Source organism: Hydractinia symbiolongicarpus, chromosome 1 (genome assembly GCF_029227915.1).
Source record: "Hydractinia symbiolongicarpus strain clone_291-10 chromosome 1, HSymV2.1, whole genome shotgun sequence".
NCBI lineage: Eukaryota > Metazoa > Cnidaria > Hydrozoa > Anthoathecata > Hydractiniidae > Hydractinia > Hydractinia symbiolongicarpus.
In genome coordinates, this window is record NC_079875.1 from 17,549,243 (window position 1) to 17,570,598 (window position 21,356).

The window sequence follows — 21,356 nt, forward strand, 5'->3', positions numbered from 1 at the left end:
TTTAGTCGGATAGTAATATGGACAGTTGTTCTTGACACAAATGACATTAATAGTACACTTGTACTTTTCTGTGACGAAAAACACAGGAACGAGGTTTAACTTAAAAAAAGCTTAAGATTCATCAGAGTAAATAAAGTATACTGATTAAAAATGTTAAATAAATCTAGAACATGGCTGAGGTGGTATTATAATTTTGAATTTTTTTTGCTCAGTAGACTGAAAACACGGGTCTTCTTAGTGACCTATCCGGATAAAACGTCCGTATCAGTAGTTTAACTAACGCTTGTGTTAAAGGGTGTGTCCAAATAAAAGACTACTTTCTTGTCATCTATACTTTCTTAGCACACATTTCTTTGTTACAACCAACCAGCCTGCACTGCCTACTGTGCCTCTACTTATAGGTTTCCTTACTTGGGCCTAGCCTCCCTGATGTGAGCTCAATTAGGCACATTATACTAAAATGCACTTGATAGGAACTGGGGAAAGCTGGGTACCAAACTCAACTGGTGTAGACTTAACCCAAAACAAAATGGTATCCAGCTACAAGAAAGAGGAACAAGGTTTTACAACTAATATATCTCACACTTGCAGCAACACCTCTGGTCAGTGTAATTGTTATGATTACAACCCATTGTATCCTTTATATTGGAATGATCCTGCATGATAGAAAAGCTCCCTTTTTGCAGAAGGCTTCGTGAAAAATACAGTAATCATTATGTTGTTGAAATAGGCAAATCAACAGACGGGACAGTTTACTTATCCTTGTTAAAACATCCAAGAATAATAAAAAAGAAAAGATAATTGCAGTAGTTGTAGGAAGTGTACATTCGTGGAAATTTTTGATCAGTAAAATAGGATTACTGTTAATAGTCACTTTACGGCCAAGGTGTGCCAAAAAGTATGCAGATTAAGAAAAATGATCAATCTAAGCTGGATACGGTTATATTAGAGTGGTTTTTGTTAAATTTAATGCGCAGTGCAGATGGGAAACAACTAAATGTGTACAATGTATGCCTGTGTATACCTATGCATTTTAATATAGGAATAGGAAGAACACAGAAGATCTACACACAAAAAAACCTTAACTTCTGAAAGTCAATTTCACACTGGCCAACTAAAATTCATTACTTAGGGTTAAGCTTCCTACAAATTTACAAATCGACCTTACTGAGAAACACGTTCTAAAAAAGTTAGTTACACATATAATGAAATAAGAACTAGTTGAAATTTTATGTCCGTGCTAACATGTTAATAATGAAGGGTATATTAATAACAATATTCACAAGGAACCCACGATAAACATAAAAACAAAGTAAACATCGTATTACTTGATATTGCTCTAATTGCTTTTATTGCTGTCATTGTCGTCAAAGTGGAATGCCATCAAAACCACCAAGATGTGGATGGTTTGTCGCCATCTCTTTGAAATTGTTTGGAAAGTCAAATATTTCTTAATCAGTATCTAGATTAAACATGCCCGGTGAATATGCAAAACATATTCTATTTCCCATGAGACAGTACAGTGTTTTGTCAGGTTTTTACCTTTAAGACTTCCCACTAACATGCCATGTTATAGCCCTTTTTCTTGTAACTTGAAACAATTTTTGTGCGCAATAGAATAAAAGAGCTCCCAAAATGCATATGTATTCCCAACAGGTGATTAACGAAATGCCTGTGAACAAACCGCATAAACCACCCATTTCTCCAGAAAAATGTTCAAATTTATAGGCAGGCTGTTCTTCCCATACTTCTGTTCTTAGCTCTCTAAAAAATAATTTAATTTCAACAGCTCCTGAATTTTTGATTGAACTTGGTGTTATAGGTCGGCTGGATACTTGTTGTTCATAAATCGTCTCGTGGCATGGTACAGGGCATTTCGATATGTATTTACCTGAGAACGTCGGATTAAAACTGCAACTGTCATTTATTCCACATACTAACTTTTCATCAATTATTTTTGCAATAGATGCAACGTTGGTGCATCTGCACATCTCCATACTCTCCTTGAACATTTCTATCAGTCTACACAACCGTTAATTTGCTTTATTGTAAGAAATATTAGGGGAATAATGCTGTAATGAATTTGTAACCCAATAGTCTTCCATACAAGTGTTGTTACCAAATCGATTAATCCTTTTGACAATTTTTTTTTTCAAACCGATATTGTACGAATAACCAGGGGCCAAGCTCTCTCCATCATAGCCGGGAAAGAACATGTAATTTTTATCCTGAATCAAAATGTCAACACCAGGATATGATGTGAAATCTTCTAAACTAGAATTACGATTCGGAGATAGATCTATTTTTATTGTAATACCATCAAAACTCCCTTTGTCGATAGATCTTAACTTTTCTTGCGTTAGATCAACAAGCCAACAGTTGCCACGAGCTGAGCTCCATTTGATTGAAGAAGAACAATCGACTTTGTAATATTTGTAATAGCATTTTATGTCTAACGTTTCTTTAAGATATTTTGATTGTATTGCTGAGATGCCATATTTAGCAACCATTGAATAATGCAATATTCTAAATAGATCTTCAGTGCGTAAATCTGCAAAAGGCATTAAATTAGTGTCATTAAAATGCATCTCTTTGTAAGCCTCTATACCCTCTTTTATAAACTTGTTCTTTAATTTCTCTTTGACAGGATCTAGGTTACATATTAAAATGTCAGGAAAATCCATATATTCGTTTTCTTCAAAGTAAACGTTGGTCGTGATTGGCTTACTCTTATAAAATTTTAATAAAGATGATCCTTCTTTGTATAAATATACATACGCAGCCAAGGTGACCAACATCCAAAACATTTTTGTTGATGTTCGACCACTCAAATTTATCTGAGCAAAGCCATGAGCTGTTGTGTTAGAAGCAAAATCTTCCAATAACTCTTTTATATTTGACCTAGTGTCACTATCGATTGGATTCGTTTGAACGCTTTTGTCGTGAAAACACGAGCCCTGTTTTGTCATCGAAATCATACTTTTTGCACGCAACAGAATGGAAAATCACAACTAAGAATTTCTTTCCAACAGCTGCATGGCCGATAAATAGTTCTTAATTCCTAAATCAATTTTTTATGTTTTATTTTGTTATCATGTTAAACATTTCTTTAGTTTTTGCTTTTTATATCTGATTATATAACCCTTTTTGCAAATAGGTTCTGTTCCAGCGCTAATTTTTTGGGGGGAAATAATGAAAAGGAAGAAGAAAATAAAGAATCTTTTGCCGTTTATTTTAAATAAACGCCATAAAAAGCATTATATTAATTTTAATTTTTCCTTGAAAGAAAAGATAGAATGTAGAGAGAGAGAAAGAGAACCAGGTTTTTTCAAAAGCAGAATTTAAAGGAAGAAAATTTTATGAATCAAAAAGAATTGCGGGCTCAAGAAAAAAAAATTTCGCAGGTGGCCTCTTATAATATTTTTTCCGAAACAACTATCGCGAATGATCATGTAAACTATTTTTTTGTGTGAATTAACTTTCGCAATAGGCATAGCTGTTGATTTTTGCATTTTTTTCACATCTTCCTAACAATATGACACATAAAAACACATTTGTTTGCGACATATTTTACCGGACTGTGCATCGAATACAATGTGTAAAGATGCAATAAAATGCCACCAACGATAAGAAAACCGCACGAACTTGAATCGATTCAAATAGTTGAGAAACAGTTATTACACAAAACGTTTAAAAAATGACGATGGGAGTGATATAAAGGAATAGCTCATTTCATTATATTTTCGCAAGGTTTAACTTTCGGGATCTACGCCAAAAATTGCGAATCGCGATTCTGTTTAAGTAGTATTGTGCTCGGGGATTTTATTAAAGGACTTAAATTGTACTGACTTAAACTGTATTAATTCATCTTAATTTTAGTCAGTAAATATAAACCAACTTTCTAGTCAGCAAAGTAAAAAATAATGACATAGATGGACAAGCAGAGCATGTCGAACTGGTTTAAAAAAATGAAAGTATTTTCCTAATATTACAGAACAAGTCGATTTTGATTTTTTTGAGGTGTGTTATGTATGTTTTGTTCTTATGCAACTATGTGTTTGTTACATAGTGGTCACAACCATATTTTAAAGTAGCTAGCTATAGCTAGGTTTGTTACCTAGATTACAACAGGTGTCGGGTCGATTAAAATTAACATGCTGTTTTGTTTTTTGGGGAATATGATGGTGGATGAGTTACGAATCCTTGTAAATAATAAAGACTAGCTTGTACTGTAAATATTCTCACTTATTTTTTCATGTACTCGATCTTCGAGGAGGTGGTTCTGCTACGAGAGTTCACTTTCATCAAATGCACAGTATATTCAAGTAAGCTTTAGCGAACACCAAAGTTATAAGAGTTCCAGTGGCAAAGAAATCATGATTTTTTTCCCAATCTATCTATCTTGGTTAGAATGGCAGCACTGAAACTTTGCTACATACCAGTTTTCCATAGTGGATGAACAAAAGGTTGAAAAATAAGAACAATTATAAGTTTTAAATTTTTGACTTTTTGTTTTTCCTGAAAACAAACACAAACATAGAGAAGCATAACCAGACTTAGGTTTAACATTTGAAAACATGAGGATGACATTAATGTTCAGGTTTTTGCAAAGGGGTGTACGCAGGAACACTGAGCAATACTTACTGCTTCACATGTATATTCTTTGTTTACAAATGAGAACTAACCATAGAAAATATGGCTTCATAGGTCTAAAATTTTAAGAAAATTTAAGGTTTTATTATTACAAGTGATTATATGCCATTATATCAGGGTAAAACAAAAAACTAAATATGCGATTTTTACCGGTGGATGTCTATAACATTCTTTACTAAACATTGCATTGCACACGACAACAACAATGCCACTCAAGAAAAATCGAAATGGCAGACACAGGCGAACGAATCATGAGGCACGTTGGGTCTATTTAAAGGAAAATAAAAACTGTCAATTTAACCTTTTATTTACTTCTTATTAAGTTATATTTATATTCAGCATAACCTCCAGCATCAACAGGTAACTTGCAAATGTAACTTGAAGGTGCTAAACATGTTTAGTTACCTAACAAAATATTTCAAAATTTCGAAACTGGTAATATATGACGCTGAAAACGAGCTACATACTTGTTTTCTGTGTACTGGCTCATTAAATTAATCTCTGTGATTGATTTTGTTCTCACTGTTCTGTCTCGTTTTGTTTACAACATACTTCGATATTGATTCATTGCAGGATCTCCGCTGCAGATATAAGCATACTAAAACATTCAAGATAATATACCAACATATATAGCATATGTTTGCATATTATCTTTAAGATTCAAAATTAGCAAAATAAGAGAAATATTAAAAGCAATTAAAGAACACTTTGAGGCTTCAAATTGTACGGTTTAAACACATTCGAAGGCTTCTTGTGTGTGTTCTGAAACAAGGAATAAGCCTTTGTCAGTAGTGCAAATTTACGACTAATGAGTGTGGGTGCCACAATTTGTTCTGCTTTATAGCATTTAATAGCAGTGCGTTGGCAGCGAAACTTGTTTTTGTTGTAATACCCTCATCTTATTGAATACATAATAGATATAAAACAAAAATAGAACAAAGCTACGGTTTATGCATAGTCACAAGGAGGCTCTACCCTCATCCCCAGTTTTTTATGTGTTTTTGATATAAGCTCATATCAATAAGGAAAAAAAAACCTGGTAAAGGAGGCTCTTGCTACTTTAGTTTACGAAAATATTCCTGCTTAGGGAATTCCCCCAAGACCCTCAACTGTTTTGACCAATTTTCGTTTTTCTCTTAGGTCATAACGCTTCGCTAAAAATACTGGCTAGATTCTCCCATGCAGTGTGTGATAAACAGAACACTCAAAATATGGGTAACAGATATGCAAGTAAAATCGGGATTTATGCAACTACGGAAAACTCCATATAGGTGAGTATTTATCATAGCACATCCGTATTAAATTCTCAACAGAGAATGGTTCACCCCGATCAGACCTCTGATCATCACAGCGAGAATAAAGCGTGTAAGTCATACTGAAGAATAACTATTTTTTAGTGTAGTGCAACGTAGCGTAGTGGGTTTGTCTGCGGCTCCCAGTTCTGGGGACTGCGGAGCGAATCCAGCTCACTGCTTGGCAGCATGTTAATGATAAACAAAATAGTTCTTCTTCAGTATGACTTACGGAAAACTACTTTTTGTGATAGCTTTGTATTTTTTAAAAAATGCTATATTACTGGCTTCGATGATTCTACTGAAAATAATTTTTTTAAATTATATCAAAGACAGATCTTGGAAAAAAGATGTAAATCATAGCTAAATATGCAAACAAGTTAGATGTGTTACATTAAAAATACTTATAACTACACGTAAATGATATGCTAATAATTAGTAATCGAGTCTTTCTTAAAAACGTATAGTAAATTTATCTTTTATATAATTATTATCTTTTATATATTTATCAACATTAATTTCACAGGTAATATGACATAATGCACATGACAGAATCCATATATGTCCACCGTCTAGTCAATAAGGCAGTTATTGCATTCCATACACAAAATATGTATTCTTAGTAATCCAAAGTGCATGCACATCAACAAAGAACCAGGTTTGCGTTGCAGCACAGAATGCAAGAAGAAACTTCGTTCCCGGTTTATTACACAACTTCGTAACCAGTATACTTCTCTTATAACCTTAAACTCTGATTTCAACGGGTCCTGATTCTCCGGTAATTAGTTTAATCCAATGGGAAAATGTTATTTCAATTCACAAATTGCTTATTAGGCATTGTGTCTTTGTTGAACGTTGTTTTCGCACATCAAAATTAAAATGATTGTGTTTAAATGCTGATTTGGGCAATCTAAATGTTTATTTCAATTGAATTAGTTTGGGATTAATTTAAGTTGCTTGAAACATGTAACGTCAATTGACCTCTTGGGAATCGAAATAGCATAAAGCGGGAAAATTATCTAAGTAATTTTACCATTCACTTCTCAGCGTTTATGAATAAAGGCCGCCATATCTTGAACTGAAAATGTTGATCGCAGGAGTTTTAATATCATTTTTTTACCTCAATGTTGCCTCAAGTTTTAATCCGGGAAAAAGAGATGAGGAAATGAGAAGAGCTTTGTATCTACGAAGCGAATCATCCCGTCCGCAGATAGAAAAGGATCAGGAATGGAACAAACATAATTTGGTTATGAATGATTTTTACGCAGCCAGGGATGAAGTTGCCAAAAGAAATCTAAGGATCCAACAATGGAAAGACATGGAACGAATGAGGAGAATGAGACAACCGCAGTTTTTCGACATGACTAGAGATGGAGCTAGAATCAACCAGCAAGAAAGTGGTTATTTTAAGCGAGAAATAGATTACGTGCATTGGTAAGTCCTTAAGTAATGCTAAAAATAATTGATACTTTTTATATTTAGAAATGCATTATTAAGTTAAAATTTTAATTTTATCCAGTTAATTTTCAGTCAGTGTGCATCTGGCAGTTGTGGCGGCTGTTAAGATTGCATAAAATGATTGTTAGTTAATAAATTTTTAACTCGCGCGATTTAAAAAGTATTAAACGGCGCTTGATGTTTCCTTGGATTCCATATCACTTTGTTTAAGAAAGAAAGTGTTCTGTACTTTCTTTGCAGATAATGTAGTACCGAAAACCAATTACTATATTCTCTATTTGAATATAAGCGTTTATGAATAATAAGCGGTTTTCTTTTTAGCATGGACACTTGCAAAAATGAATATGATCCACAATTGTAAGTCATAATGTTCATTACAGTTTTTTTATATTTTCTTTCGTTATTTATATTTGTAACATTTAATATCGATTATTTTTAGATGCTGTAAAATGAGATGCGTAAGTATTTATCAGAAAAATTAACTTATACAGCTACATGAAATATTTTTTTATAAAAAAACAAAATTCTGAATAGGAATGATTAATTAAAAACACTGTTTGTTTACATCACATTTTTAACTTCACATATTTATCCTTCAATTACATTTTCAGACATTCCTGTTCTTTGTGCAGCAAAAAGGAAAAATAAGACTTGTTTATTACATCAATTCTGATATGCAATAAATTACGTTCTCTAAAATGTCAGCAAGATGGGCCATTCAGGCAAATTTTTTGTCGGAATTTCCGACTTTTTTAATTAATAAGATGCCGAGAAATTATTGTCGCATTTTACGCAGAAAATTGTGTGAGTTTTAATCAACAATTTTACATTACAGATTCAGGACTTTAAGTATGGCTAAGCTAACATGTATATGAAATGTTTGATTAGTCTTAAGAAAATGCGGCTGTCACGTAATTCAATTTTTGATTTCCCACGACTATGCCTCATTTTTGAGACATCATTCAGTTATACATTGTGATTTTTTTTTTAGAAAATGGATTTTTGTTTATTGCAACTTCCGGGAGTTGCAGCTTGAGTGCTACTGTGATTTATCTTTAAATATTAACTACGTGTATTGTATTTAGTTTTTGCTATTGTTTTTGCTATTAAAAATGAATGCTGGGATACAGGCCTTTTTACTTTATTAAAACACCCGCAAAGTTATTCCGAATTCTAACACCTGAATCTTTACAACCAGATTGTCAATTGACGTAGAAACTTAACGCACTGCAAAACGTGGCGTAGAGCATTCTTATAGAACACGACAAATTTATTCTTTACTGACTGATAGTCTTTGGTAGAGCGTTTGCTTCCAGTGCGGCAGGTCTTCGGTTTAAACCACGGCCGAGTCATGCCAGAGACTATAAAGTTCCTTTCTGCTTAGCGCTTAGCATGAAGAAATGATTGATATCTTAGGCTGTTGTTTAGTTATGCGATTGCTGTGCTTGCACAACTTTTGTAGATCGAATGGGAGCTAGGGCTCCCTTCAATTAAAAGAATTTTTCTAAACGTGAAGGCACTGAAATTTTGCGTTTTTATTACAAAGATCTTATAGGAAGTTAATTGTCTCAAAAAATCAATTACAATCAACATAACCCAAATGAAAGTGTAATTTGGAAGAAGTGGTTTTTAGTTTAACACACCTGCCATAACAGCACTAAATGTAGAATGCTCTACAACGCGGTGGCCATCAATTTTATCATGAACAGCAGATAATGCCGACCTTTGACAACAACATATTACGTTAATACAGTGGAATCCCTCTAAAGCGGACACCATTGGTGCAAAAAAAAGTGTCCGCTTTAGAGGGATGTCCGCTTTATAGGAAGTTGACCAAAAAATTAGTTTTAGACCTAATTTTGACCAAAAAAGCTTTTTTTGTAGTACTGGCGGGTATCATGGGGTGACTTGCAACACTAGGGTAGACGGCAACATCAATAGATTTAGCTTATCGAGCAAAGAACCCAAGTTGGCTGTGTAAAGTAAGTTTAGCAGCTCAAATTTGTCGGTGTTGCAACCAACCTTTAAGTGTTGCTAAGGTTATAAACTAAGAAACCAAGTTATATTACGAAGATATATTTCATTTATCTTATAGGTCTTTCAATACACGTTTTTCTCCCTATTTGAAATAATCTTTGATTGAGGATTGTTTTCTATTTTGAAGCTGAAGTTCCTCAATCTTTTTCGTAATGGTTGACAACATTTCTTGGCATGTATCATCAAAAATAGTAGATCGCTTAATTTTATGCTTACATGGACATATGTCGGAGAAGAAAATTTTTGTTTAAAAGCGGAAGAAGATAACGAACATGACAAGTTTGCTGTAGCTGTTACAGATGACGATAAAGTAGTTGGGCACGTCCCTAAAAACCTTAGTAAACTATTCAACAAATTCATGTCGCTTCCTAACTGTACCATCGGATGTAAAGTGACTGGGAAGCGAGTGAACCGTGGTGCTGGCTACGAAATACTAGAAATTCCTGCCCAGTACCAATTAATTGGTGTTGAAAAGGCAGTTGAGTGGGCCGAGAAAAATATAAGGAAAGTGTTGGACTCGGTAAATAACAAAACTCAAAGATGTACTAAGTAAAATGGTTTAAATTTTAAGAAAAAGTGACATTTCATCTCGTTATTTTTCCATTGTCCGCTTTATAGGGAGTGTTTATAAGGGAAACTGTCATTTGGTGCAAAGATTTTTGTCCGCTTTATAGAGTGTCCGCTTTATAATCGTCCGCTTTATAGAGATTTTTTTATGAGAGTTTGACCTAAATTCTGCCGGTGCAAAAATTTTTGTCCGCTTTAGAGGGCTGTCCGCTTTATAGGGTGTCCGCTTTAGGGGGATTCCACTGTATTCCTTTTTAAATTAGCTTAATAGTTTATTACAAAACTTATGGAATAGGGAAAAATTTAAGATATTGTTACGCTCACCAACCAGTTTACTTGACCTTTAACGACGAGTAATTTGAATTATTAGCCTTTCATATGGAAGCATTGGGTATCCGTGAAAAATTCCTTTCTTGGGTAGATTTTTTTAGAGATTGTTCAAACAGCTAATTGTAACGTTTCTGTCATGGTTTCTCTCCTTTTTAGAAGACGTCCCTAATGTTTCTTTACTAGCAGATGCAAGACTTTAAGAATGCTACTTTTGTGACTGCAACGCCAGAGTGACCAGGACCTTTTCTACATTCTTTAAAATTCTGTAAAATGCATCCAGACACTTTGGAATCCAGTGTTAAAGAAACGCATCTGTACCCAGGCTGTGAGGGCCTGGTTTTCATGAATAATAAAAACCAATCAATGTCTGGAAGACCAACAATTATTTTGTTGAGCATAGCGTCGATTCCGCTAAACCCTGCGCGTCAATACACACAAAAGAATTCAGACACAAACACGTGGATAGTTCTGCGAAACTAACTTAAGATGTGTGATATTTCTGCTTATTCCGCATTTTTGTTTTCTAGGTCACGTGACAAAGCAAAGTGAAGCATAAAGTGGCAAGGGCACTTGTTGTCACATTAAACAAATGCAAGAAAGAGCAGTTGGTTTTCTTTTTTTCGTTTTTTTTTTTTTTGTATAAAAGAAAATTTAATTTCAGCTGGATGTGCTTATGAGGTTATCATTTTATTGCTTATTGAATCTATTTCTCAGCCTCAAATGTACTAATTTTTGTTTTTCCGAAATACGTTGGAAACTTGAACTCGTTTTCTAAAAAAGAAAAACAAGGAAAACTGTACGGAAATATTTTTTTTTCACTATTTTTAGAATCTAAAGCCAATTATGTTCTTTATAAGATTTTATAAGATTTTTTCTCATTATTTTTATCAACTAGGTTCTCGTTGTATACGTTTAGTCGGATAGTAATATGGACAGTTGTTCTTGACACAAATGACATTAATAGTACACAAACACAGGAACGAGGTTTAACTTAGAAAAAGCTTAAGATTCATCAGAGTAAATAAAGTATACTGATTAAAAATGTTAAATAAATCTAGAACATGGCTGAGGTCGTATTATAATGTTGAATTTTTTTTGCTCAGTAGACTGAAACCACGAGTCTTCTTAGTGACCTATTCGGATGTGTTAGAGGGTGTGTCCAAATAAAAGACTACTTTCTTGTCATCTATACTTTCTTAGCACACATTTCTTTGTTACAACCAACCAGCCTGCACTGCCTACTGTGCCTCCACTTATAGGTTTCCTTACTTGGGCCTAGCCTCCCTGATGTGAGCTCAATTAGGCACATTATACTAAAATGCAATTGATAGGAACTGGGGAAAGCTGGGTACCAAACTCAACTGGTGTAGACTTAACCCAAAACAAAATGGTATCCAGCTACAAGAAAGAGGAACAAGGTTTCACAATTAACTTATCTCACACTTGCAGCAACACCTCTGGTCAGTGTAATTGTTATGATTCCAACCCATTGTATTCTTTATATTGGAATGATCCTGCATGATAGAAAAGCTCCCTTTTTGCAGAAGGCTTCGTGAAAAATACAGTAATCATTATGTTGTTGAAATAGTCAAATCAACAGACGAGACAGTTTACTTATCCTTGTTAAAACATCCAAGAATATTAAAAAAGAAAAGATAATTGCAGTAGTTGTAGGAAGTGCACATTCGTGGAAAATTTTGATCAGATGTAAAAAAGGATTACTATTTATAGTCACTTTACGGCCAAGGTGTGCCAAAAAGTATGCAGATTAAGAAAAAAGATCAATCTAAGCTGGATACGGTTATATTAGAGTGGTTTTTGTTAAATTTAATGCGCAGTGCAGATGGGAAACAACTAAATGTGTACAATGTATGCCTGTGTATACCTATCCATTTTAATATAGGAATAGGAAGAACACAGAAGATCTACACACAAAAAAACCTTAACTTCTGAAAGTCAATTTCACACTGGCCAACTAAAATTCATTACTTAGGGTAAGCTTCCTACAAATTTACAAATCGACCTTACTGAGAAAGACGTTCTAAAGAAGTTAGTTACACATATAATGAAATAAAAACTAGTTGGAATTTTATGTCCGTGCTAACGTGTTAATAATTAAGAGTATATTAATAACAATATTCACAAGGAACCCACAATAAACATAAAAACAAAGTAAACATCGTATTACTTGATATTGCTGTATTTGCTTTTATTGCTGTCATTGTCGTCAAAGTGGAATGCCATCAAAACCTTTTCCATTACATTCTAGTCAGATATATAAAAAACAATGGTAACCAAGATGTGGATGGTTTGTCGCCATCTCTTTGAAATTGTTTGGAAAGTCAAATATTTCTTAATCAGTATCTAGATTAAACATGCCCGGTGAATATGGAAAACATATTCTATTTCCCATGAGACAGTACAGTGTTTTTTCAGGTTTTTACCTTTAAGACTTCCCACTAACATGCCATGTTATAGCCCTTTTTCTTGTAACTTGAAACAATTTTTGTGCGCAATAGAATAAAAGAGCTCCCAGAATGCATATGTATTCCCAACAGGTGATTAACGAAATGCCTGCGAACAAACCGCATAAACCACCCATTTCTCCAGAAAAATGTTCAAATTTATAGGCAGGCTGTTCTTCCCATACTTCTGTTCTTAGCTCTCTAAAAAATAATTTAATTTCAGCAGCTCCTGAATTTTTTATTGAACTTGGTGTTATAGGTCGGCTGGATACTTGTTGTTCATAAATCGTCTCATGGCATGGTAAAGGGCATTTCGATATGTATTTACCTGAGAACGTCTGATTAAAACTGCAACTGTCATTTATTCAACATACTAACTTTTCATCAATTATTTTTGCAATAGATGCAACGTTGGTGCATCTGCACATCTCCATACTCTCCTTGAACATTTCTATCAGTCTACACAACCGTTGATTTGCTTTATTGTAAGAAATATTAGGGGAATAATGCTGTAATGAATTTGTAACCCAATAGTCTTCCATACAAGTGTTGTTACCAAATCGATCAATCCTTTTGACAATTTTTTTTTTCAAACCGATATTGTACGAATAACCAGGGGCCAAACTCTCTCCATCATAGCCGGGAAAGAACATGTAATTTTTATCCTGAATCAAAATGTCAACACCAGGATATGATGTGAAATCTTCTAAACTAGAAATACGATTCGGAGATAGATCTATTTTTATTGCAATACCATCAAAACTCCCTTTGTCGATAGATCTTAACTTTTCTTGCGTTAGATCAACAAGCCAACAGTTGCCACGAGCTGAGCTCCATTTGATTGAAGAAGAACAATCGACTTTGTAATATTTGTAATAGCATTTTATGTCTAACGTTTCTTTAAGATATTTTGATTGTATTGCTGAGATGCCATATTTAGCAACCATTGAATAATGCAATATTCTAAATAGATCTTCAGTGCGTAAATCTGCAAAAGGCATTAAATTAGTGTCATTAAAATGCATCTCTTTGTAAGCCTCTATACCCTCTTTTATAAACTTGTTCTTTAATTTCTCTTTGACAGGATCTAGGTTACATATTAAAATGTCAGGAAAATCCATATATTCGTTTTCTTCAAAGTAAACGTTGGTCGTGATTGGCTTACTCTTATAAAATTTAAATAAAGATGATCCTTCTTTGTATAAATATACATACGCAGCCAAGGTGACCAACATCCAAAACATTTTTGTTGATGTTCGACCACTCAAATTTATCTGAGCAAAGCCATGAGCTGTTGTGTTAGAAGCAAAATCTTCCAATAACTCTTTTATATTTGACCTAGTGTCACTATCGATTGGATTCGTTTGAACGCTTTTGTCGTGAAAACAGGAGCCCTGTTTTGTCATCGAAATCATACTTTTTGCACGCAACAGAATGGAAAATCCCAACTAAGAATTTTTTTCTCTAACAGCTGCATGGCCGAAAAATAGTTATTAATTCCTAAATCAATTTTTTATGTTTTGTTTTGTTATCTGTTACACATTTCTTTATTTTTGTTTTTTACATTCGATTATATAACCCTTTTTGCAAATAGGTTCTGTTCCAGCGCTAATTTTTGGAGGGGAAATAATGAAAAGGAAGAAGAAAATAAAGAATCTTTGGCCGTTTATTTTAAATAAACGCCATAAAAAGCATTATATTAATTTTAATTCTTCCTTGAAAGAAAAGATAGAATGTAGAGAGAGAGAAAGAGAACGAGGTTTTTTCAAAAGCAGAATTCAAAGGAAAAACTTTTATGAATCAAAAAAAATTGCGGCTCAAGAAAAACAAATTTCGCAGGTGGCCTCTTTTAATATTTTTTGCGAAACAGCTATCGCGAATGATCATGTAAACTTGTTTTTGCGAAAATTGACTTTCGCAATAGGCATAGCTGTTGATTTTTGCAATTTTTTTTTCACATCTTCCTAACAATATGAAACATAAAAGCACATTTGTTTGCGGCATATTTTACCGGACTGTGCATCGCATACAATGTGTAAAGATGCAATAAAATGCCAACAACGATAAAAAAAACTGCACGACCTTGAATCGATTCAAATAGTTGAGAAACAGTTATTACACAAAACGTTTAAAAAATGACGATGGGAGTGATATAAAGGAATAGCTCATTTCATTATATTTTCGCAAGGTTTTACTTTCGGGATCTACGCCAAAAATTGTGAATCGCGATTCTGTTTAAGTAGTATGTGCTCGGGGATTTTATTAAAGGACTTAAACTGTACTGACTTAAACTGTATTAATTCATCTTAATTGATCTTAATTTTAGTCAGTAAATATAAACCAACTTTCTAGTCAGCAAAGTTAAAAATAATGACATAGATGGACAAGCAGAGCATGTCGAACTGGTTCAAAAGATTGAAAGTATTTTCCTAATGTTACAGAACAAGTCGATTTTGATTTTTTTGAGCTGTGTTATGTATGTTTTGTTCTTATGCAACTATGTGTTTGTTGCATAGTGGTCACAACCATATTTTAAAGTAGCTAGCTATAGCTAGGTTTGTTACCTAAATTACAACAGGTGTCGGGTCGATTAAAATTAACATGCTGTTTTGTTTTGTGGAGAATATGATGGTGGATGAGTTACGAATCCTTGTAAATAATAAAGACTAGCTTGTACTGTAAATATTCTCACTTATTTTTTCATGTACTCGATCTTCGAGGAGGTGGTTCTGCTACGAGAGTTCACTTTCATCAAATGCACAGTATATTCAAGTAAGCTTTAGCGAACACCAAAGTTGTAAGAGTTCCTGTGGCAAAGAAATCATGATTTTTTCCCAATCTATCTATCTTGGTTAGAATGGCAGCACTGCAACCTTGCTACATACCAGTTTTCCATAGTGGATGAACAAAAGGTTGAAAAATAAGAACAATTTTAAGGTTTAAATTTTGACTTTTGTTTTTCCTGAAAACAAACACAAACATAGAGAAGCATAACCAGACTTAGGTTTAACATTTGAAAACATGAGGATGACATTAATGTTCAGGTTTTTGCAAAGGGGTGTACGCAGGAACACTGAGCAATACTTACTGCTTCACATGTATATTCTTTGTTTACAAATGAGAACTAACCATAGAAAATATGGCTTCATAGGTCTAAAATTTTAAGAAAGTTTAAGCTTTATTAGTACTAGTGATATGCCATTATATCAGGGTAAAACAAAAAACTAAATATGCGATTTTTACCGGTGGATGTCTATAACATTCTTTACTAAACATTGCATTGCACACAACAACAACAATGCCACTCAAGAAAAATCAAAATGGCAGACACAGGCGAACGAATCATGAGGCACGTTGGGTCTATTTAAAGGAAAATAAAAACTGTCAATTTAACCTTTTATTTACTTCTTATTAAGTTATATTTATATTCAGCATAACATTCCGCATCAACAGGTAACTTGCAAATGCAACTTGAAGGTTCTAAACATGTTTAGTTAACTAACAAAATATTTCGAAATTTCGAAACTGGTAATTTATGACGTTGAAAACGCGCTACATACTTGTTTTCTGTGTACTGGCTCATTAAATAAAGCTCCGTGATTGATTTTGTTCTCACTGTTCTGTCTCGTTTTGTTTACAACATGCTTCGATATTGATTCATTGCAGGATCTCCGCTGCAGATATGAGCATACTGAAACATTCAAGACAATATACAAACATATATAGCATATGTTTGCATATTATCTTTAAGATTCAAAAGTAGCAAAATAAGGGAGATATTAAAAGCAATTAAAAAACATTTTGAGGCTTCAAATTGTACGGTTTAAACACATTTGATGGCTTCTTGCGTGTGTTCTGAAACAAGGAATAAGCCTTTTTCAGTAGTGCAAATTTACGACTAATGAATGTGGGTGCCATTTAATAGCAGTGCGTTGGCAGCGAAACTTGTTTTTGTTGTAATACCCTCATCTTATTGAATACATAATAGATATAAAACAAAAATAAAACAAAGCAACGGTTTATGCATAGTCACAAGGAGGCTCTACCCTCATCCCCAGTTTTTTATGTGTTTTTGATATAAGCTCATATCAATAAGGAAAAAAAAACTGGTAAAGGAGGCTCTTGCTACTTTAGTTTACGAAAATATTCCTGCTTAGGGAATTCCCCCAAGACACTCAGCTGTTTTGACCAATTTTTGTTTTTCTCGTAGGTCATAACGCTTCGCTAAAAATACTGGCTAGATTCTCTCATGCAGTGTGTGATAAACAGAACACTCAAAATATGGGTAACAGAGATGCAAGTAAAATCGGGATTTATGCAACTACGGAAAACTCCATATAGGTGAGTATTTATCATAGCACATCCGTATTAAATTCTCAACAGAGAATGGTTCACACCGATCAGACCTCTGATCATCACAGCGAGAATAAAGCGTGTAAGTCATATTGAAGAATAACTATTTTTTAGTGTAGTGCAACGTAGCGTAGTGGGTTTGTCTGCGGCTCCCAGTTCTGGGGACTGCGGATCGAATCCAGCTCACTGCTTGGCAGCATGTTAATGATAAACAAAATGGTTCTTCTTCAGTATGACTTACGGAGAACTACTTTTTGTGATAGCTTTGTATTTTTTAAAAAATGCTATATTACTGGCTTCGATGATTCTACTGAGAATAATTTTTTTTAAATTATATCAAAGACAGATCTTGGAAAAAAGATGTATATCATAGCTAAATATGCAAACAAGTTAGATGTGTTACATTAAAAATACTTATAACTACACGTAAATGATATGCTGTTAATTAGTAATCGAGTCTTTCTTAAAAACGTATAGTAAATTTATCTTTTATATATTTATTATCTTTTATATATTTATCAACATTAATTTCACAGGTAATATGACATAATGCACATGACAGAATCCATATATGTCCATCGTCTAGTCAATAAGGCAGTTATTGCATTCCATACACAAAATATGTATTCTTAGTAATCCAAAGCGCATGCACATCAACAAAGAACCAGGTTTGCATTGCAGCACAGAATGCAAAAAGAAACTTCGTTCCCGGTCGATTACACAACTTCGTAACCAGTATACTTTTCTTATATCTTTAAACTCTGATTTCAACGAGTCCTGATTCTCCGGTAATTAGTTTAATCCAATGGGAAAATGTAATTTCAATTCACAAATTGCTTATTAGGCATTGTGTCTTTGTTGAACGTTGTTTTCGCACATCAAAATTGAAATGATTGTGTTTAAATGTTGATTTGGGCAATCTAAATGTTTATTTCAATTAAATTAGTTTGGGATTAATTTAAGTTGCTTGAAACATGCAACGCCAATTGACCTCTTGGGAATCGAAATAGCATAAAGCGGGAAAATTATCTAACTAATTTTACCATTAACTTCTCAGCGTTTATGAATAAGGGCCGCCATATCTAGAACTGAAGATGTTGATCGCAGGAGTTTTAATATCATTTTTTTACCTCAATGTTGCCTCAAGTTTTAATCCGGGAAAAAGAGATGAGGAAATGAGAAGAGCTTTGTATCTACGAAGCGAATCATCCCGTCCGCAGATAGAAAAGGATCAGGAATGGAACAAACATAATTTGGTTATGAATGATTTTTACGCAGCCAGGGATGAAGTTGCCAGAAGAAATCTAAGGATCCAACAATGGAAAGACATGGAACGAATGAGGAGAATGAGACAACCGCAGTTTTTCGACATGAGTAGAGATGGAGCTGGAATCCAGCAGCAAGAAGGTGGTTATTTTAAGCGAGAAATAGATTACGTGCATTGGTAAGTCCTTAAGTAATGCTAAAAATAATTGATACTTTTTATATTTAGAAATGCATTATTAATTTAAAATTTTAATTTTATCCAGTTAATTTTCAGTCAGTGTGCATCTGGCAGTTGCGGCGGCTGTTAAGATTGCATAAAATGATTGTTAGTTAATAAATTAAATTTTAACTCACGCGATTTAAAAAGTATTTAAACGGAGCTTGATGTTTCTTTGGATTCCATATCACTTTGTTTAAGAAAGACAAAGTGTTCTGTACTTTCTTCGCAGATAATGTGGTACCGATAACCAATTACTATATTCTCTATTTGGATATTTATGAATAATAAGCGGTTTTCTTTTTAGCATGGACACTTGCAAAAATGAATATGATCCACAATTGTAAGTCATAATGTTCATTACAGTTTTTTATATATATCTTATTTCGTTATTTATACATGAAACATTTAATATCGATTATTTTTAGATGCTGTAAAATGAGATGCGTAAGTATTTATCAGAAATATTAACTAATACAGCTACATGAAATATTTTTTTGTAAAAAAACAATTCTGAATAGGAACGGATAATTAAAAACACTGTTTGTTTACATCACATTTTTAACTTCACATATTTATCCTTCAATTACATTTTCAGACATTCCTGTTCTTTGTGCAGCAAAAAGGAAAAATAAGACTGTTTATTACATCAATTATGATATGCAATAAATTACGTTCTCTAAAAAAAGGTGTCAGCAAGATGGGCCATTCAGGCAAATTTTTTGTCGGAATTTCCGACTTTTTTAATTAATAAGATGCCGAGAAATTATTGTCGCATTTTACGCAGAAAATTGTGTGAGTTTTAATCAAAAATTTTACATTACAGATTCAGGACTTTAAGCATGGCTAATTATGTTTGATTAGTCTATGCCTTATTTTTGAGACATCATTCAGTTATACATTGTGATTTTTTTTTTTAGAAAATGGATTTTTGTTTATTGCAACTTCCGGGAGTTGCAGCTTGAGTGCTACTGTTATTTATCTTTAAATATTAACTACGTGTATTACTGTATTTAGTTTTTGCTATTGTTTTTGCCATTAAAAATGAATGCTTGGATACAGGCCTTTTTACTTTATTAAAACACCCGCAAAGTTATTCCGAATTCAAAATCGGAAGACGATCTAACAACTGAATCTTTACAACCAGATTGTCAATTGACGTAGAAACTTAACGCACTGCAAAACGTGGCGTAGAGCATTCTTATAGAACACGACCAATTAATTCTTTACTGACTGATAGTCTTTGGTAGAGCGTTTGCTTCCAGTGCGGCAGGTCTTCGGTTTAAACCCCGGCCGAGTCATGCCAGAGACTATAAAGTTCCTTTCCGCTTAGCGCTTAGCATGAAGAAATGATTGATATCTTAGGCTGTTGTTTAGTTATGCGATTGCTGTGCTTGCACAACTTTTGTAGATCGAATGGGAGCTAGGGATCCCTTCAATTAAAAGAATTTTTCTAAATGTGAAGGCACTGAAATTTTGCGTTTTTATTACAAAGATCCTATAGGAAGTTAATTGTCTCAAAAAATCAATTACAATCAACATAACCCAAATGAAAGTGTAATTTGGAAGAAGTGGTTTTTAGTTTAACACACCTGCCATAAAAGCACTAAATGTACACTGCTCTCCAACACGGTGGTCATCAATTTTATCATGAACAGCAGATATTGCCGACCTTTGACAACAATATATTACGTTAATATTCCTTTTTAAATTAGCTTAATAGTTTATTACAAAACTTATGGAATAGGGAAAAATTTAAGATATTGTGACGCTCACCAACCAGTTTACTTGACCTTTAACGACGAGTAATTTGAATTATTAGCCTTTCATATGGAAGCATTGGGTATCCGTGGTAAAATTCCTTTCTTGAGTAGATTTTTTTAGAGATTGTTCAAACAGCTAATTGCAACGTTTCTGTCATGGTTTCTCTCCTTTTTTAGAAGACTTCCCTAATGTTTCTTTACTAGCAGATGCAAGACTTTAAGAATGCTACTTTTGTGACTGCAATGCCAGAGTGACCAGGACCTTTTCTACATCCAGACACTTTGGAATCCAGTGTTAAAGAAACGCATCTGTACCCAGGCTGTGAGGGCCTGGTTTTCATGAATAATAAAAACCAATCAATGTCTGGAATACCAACAATTATTTTGTTGAGCATAGCGTCGATTCCGCTAAACCCTGCGCGTCAATACACACAAAAGAATTCAGACACAAACACGTGGATAGTTCTGCGAAACTAACTTAAGATGTGTGATATTTCTGCTTATTCCGCATTTTAGTTTTCTAGGTCACGTGACAAAGCAAAGTGAAGCATAAAGTAGCAGGGGCACTTGTTGTCACATTAAACAAATGCAAGAAAGAGCAGTTGGTTTTCTTTTTTTCGTTTTTTTTTTTTGTATAAAAGAAAATTTAATTTCAGCTGGATGTGCTTATGAGGTTATCATTTTATTGCTTATTGAATCTATTTCTCAGCCTCAAATGTACAGTAGTTCTTGACACAAATGACATTAATAGTACACTTGTACTTTTCTGTGACGAAAAACACAGGAACGAGGTTTAACTTAAAAAAAGCTTAAGATTCATCAGAGTAAATAAAGTATACTGATTAAAAATGTTAAATAAATCTAGAACATGGCTGAGGTGGTATTATAATTTTGAATTTTTTTTGCTCAGTAGACTGAAAACACGAGTCTTCTTAGTGACCTATCCGGAGAAAAC

At 33.6% G+C, this 21,356-nt stretch overlaps 3 protein-coding genes across 5 annotated transcripts; 2 read left to right on the top strand and 1 right to left on the bottom strand.

Annotated features, from left to right (window-relative positions):
• Positions 1-2,033: 2,033 nt before the first annotated feature.
• Positions 2,034-2,978, bottom strand: LOC130657047 (uncharacterized). Its single transcript, XM_057460044.1, has one exon. The coding sequence runs from the start codon at positions 2,976-2,978 to the stop codon at positions 2,034-2,036; it is 945 nt and encodes a 314-aa protein (XP_057316027.1).
• A 3,987-nt stretch (positions 2,979-6,965) lies between these two features.
• On the top strand, positions 6,966-8,528 carry LOC130635700 (uncharacterized). 2 transcript variants are annotated; one of them, XM_057445249.1, is made up of 4 exons: positions 6,966-7,379; positions 7,725-7,760; positions 7,843-7,861; positions 8,395-8,528. In XM_057445249.1, the coding sequence occupies exons 1-4, from the start codon at positions 7,030-7,032 to the stop codon at positions 8,437-8,439; spliced, it is 450 nt and encodes a 149-aa protein (XP_057301232.1). In that variant the 5' UTR covers positions 6,966-7,029; the 3' UTR covers positions 8,440-8,528. The 2 variants fall into 2 exon arrangements, with proteins under 2 accessions (XP_057301232.1, XP_057301153.1); XM_057445170.1 differs by lacking the exon at positions 7,843-7,861.
• A 9,683-nt stretch (positions 8,529-18,211) lies between these two features.
• Positions 18,212-20,115, top strand: LOC130635836 (uncharacterized). 2 transcript variants are annotated; one of them, XM_057445445.1, is made up of 4 exons: positions 18,212-18,599; positions 18,946-18,981; positions 19,067-19,085; positions 19,559-20,115. In XM_057445445.1, the coding sequence occupies exons 1-4, from the start codon at positions 18,250-18,252 to the stop codon at positions 19,601-19,603; spliced, it is 450 nt and encodes a 149-aa protein (XP_057301428.1). In that variant the 5' UTR covers positions 18,212-18,249; the 3' UTR covers positions 19,604-20,115. The 2 variants fall into 2 exon arrangements, with proteins under 2 accessions (XP_057301428.1, XP_057301351.1); XM_057445368.1 differs by lacking the exon at positions 19,067-19,085.
• Positions 20,116-21,356: the final 1,241 nt, after the last annotated feature.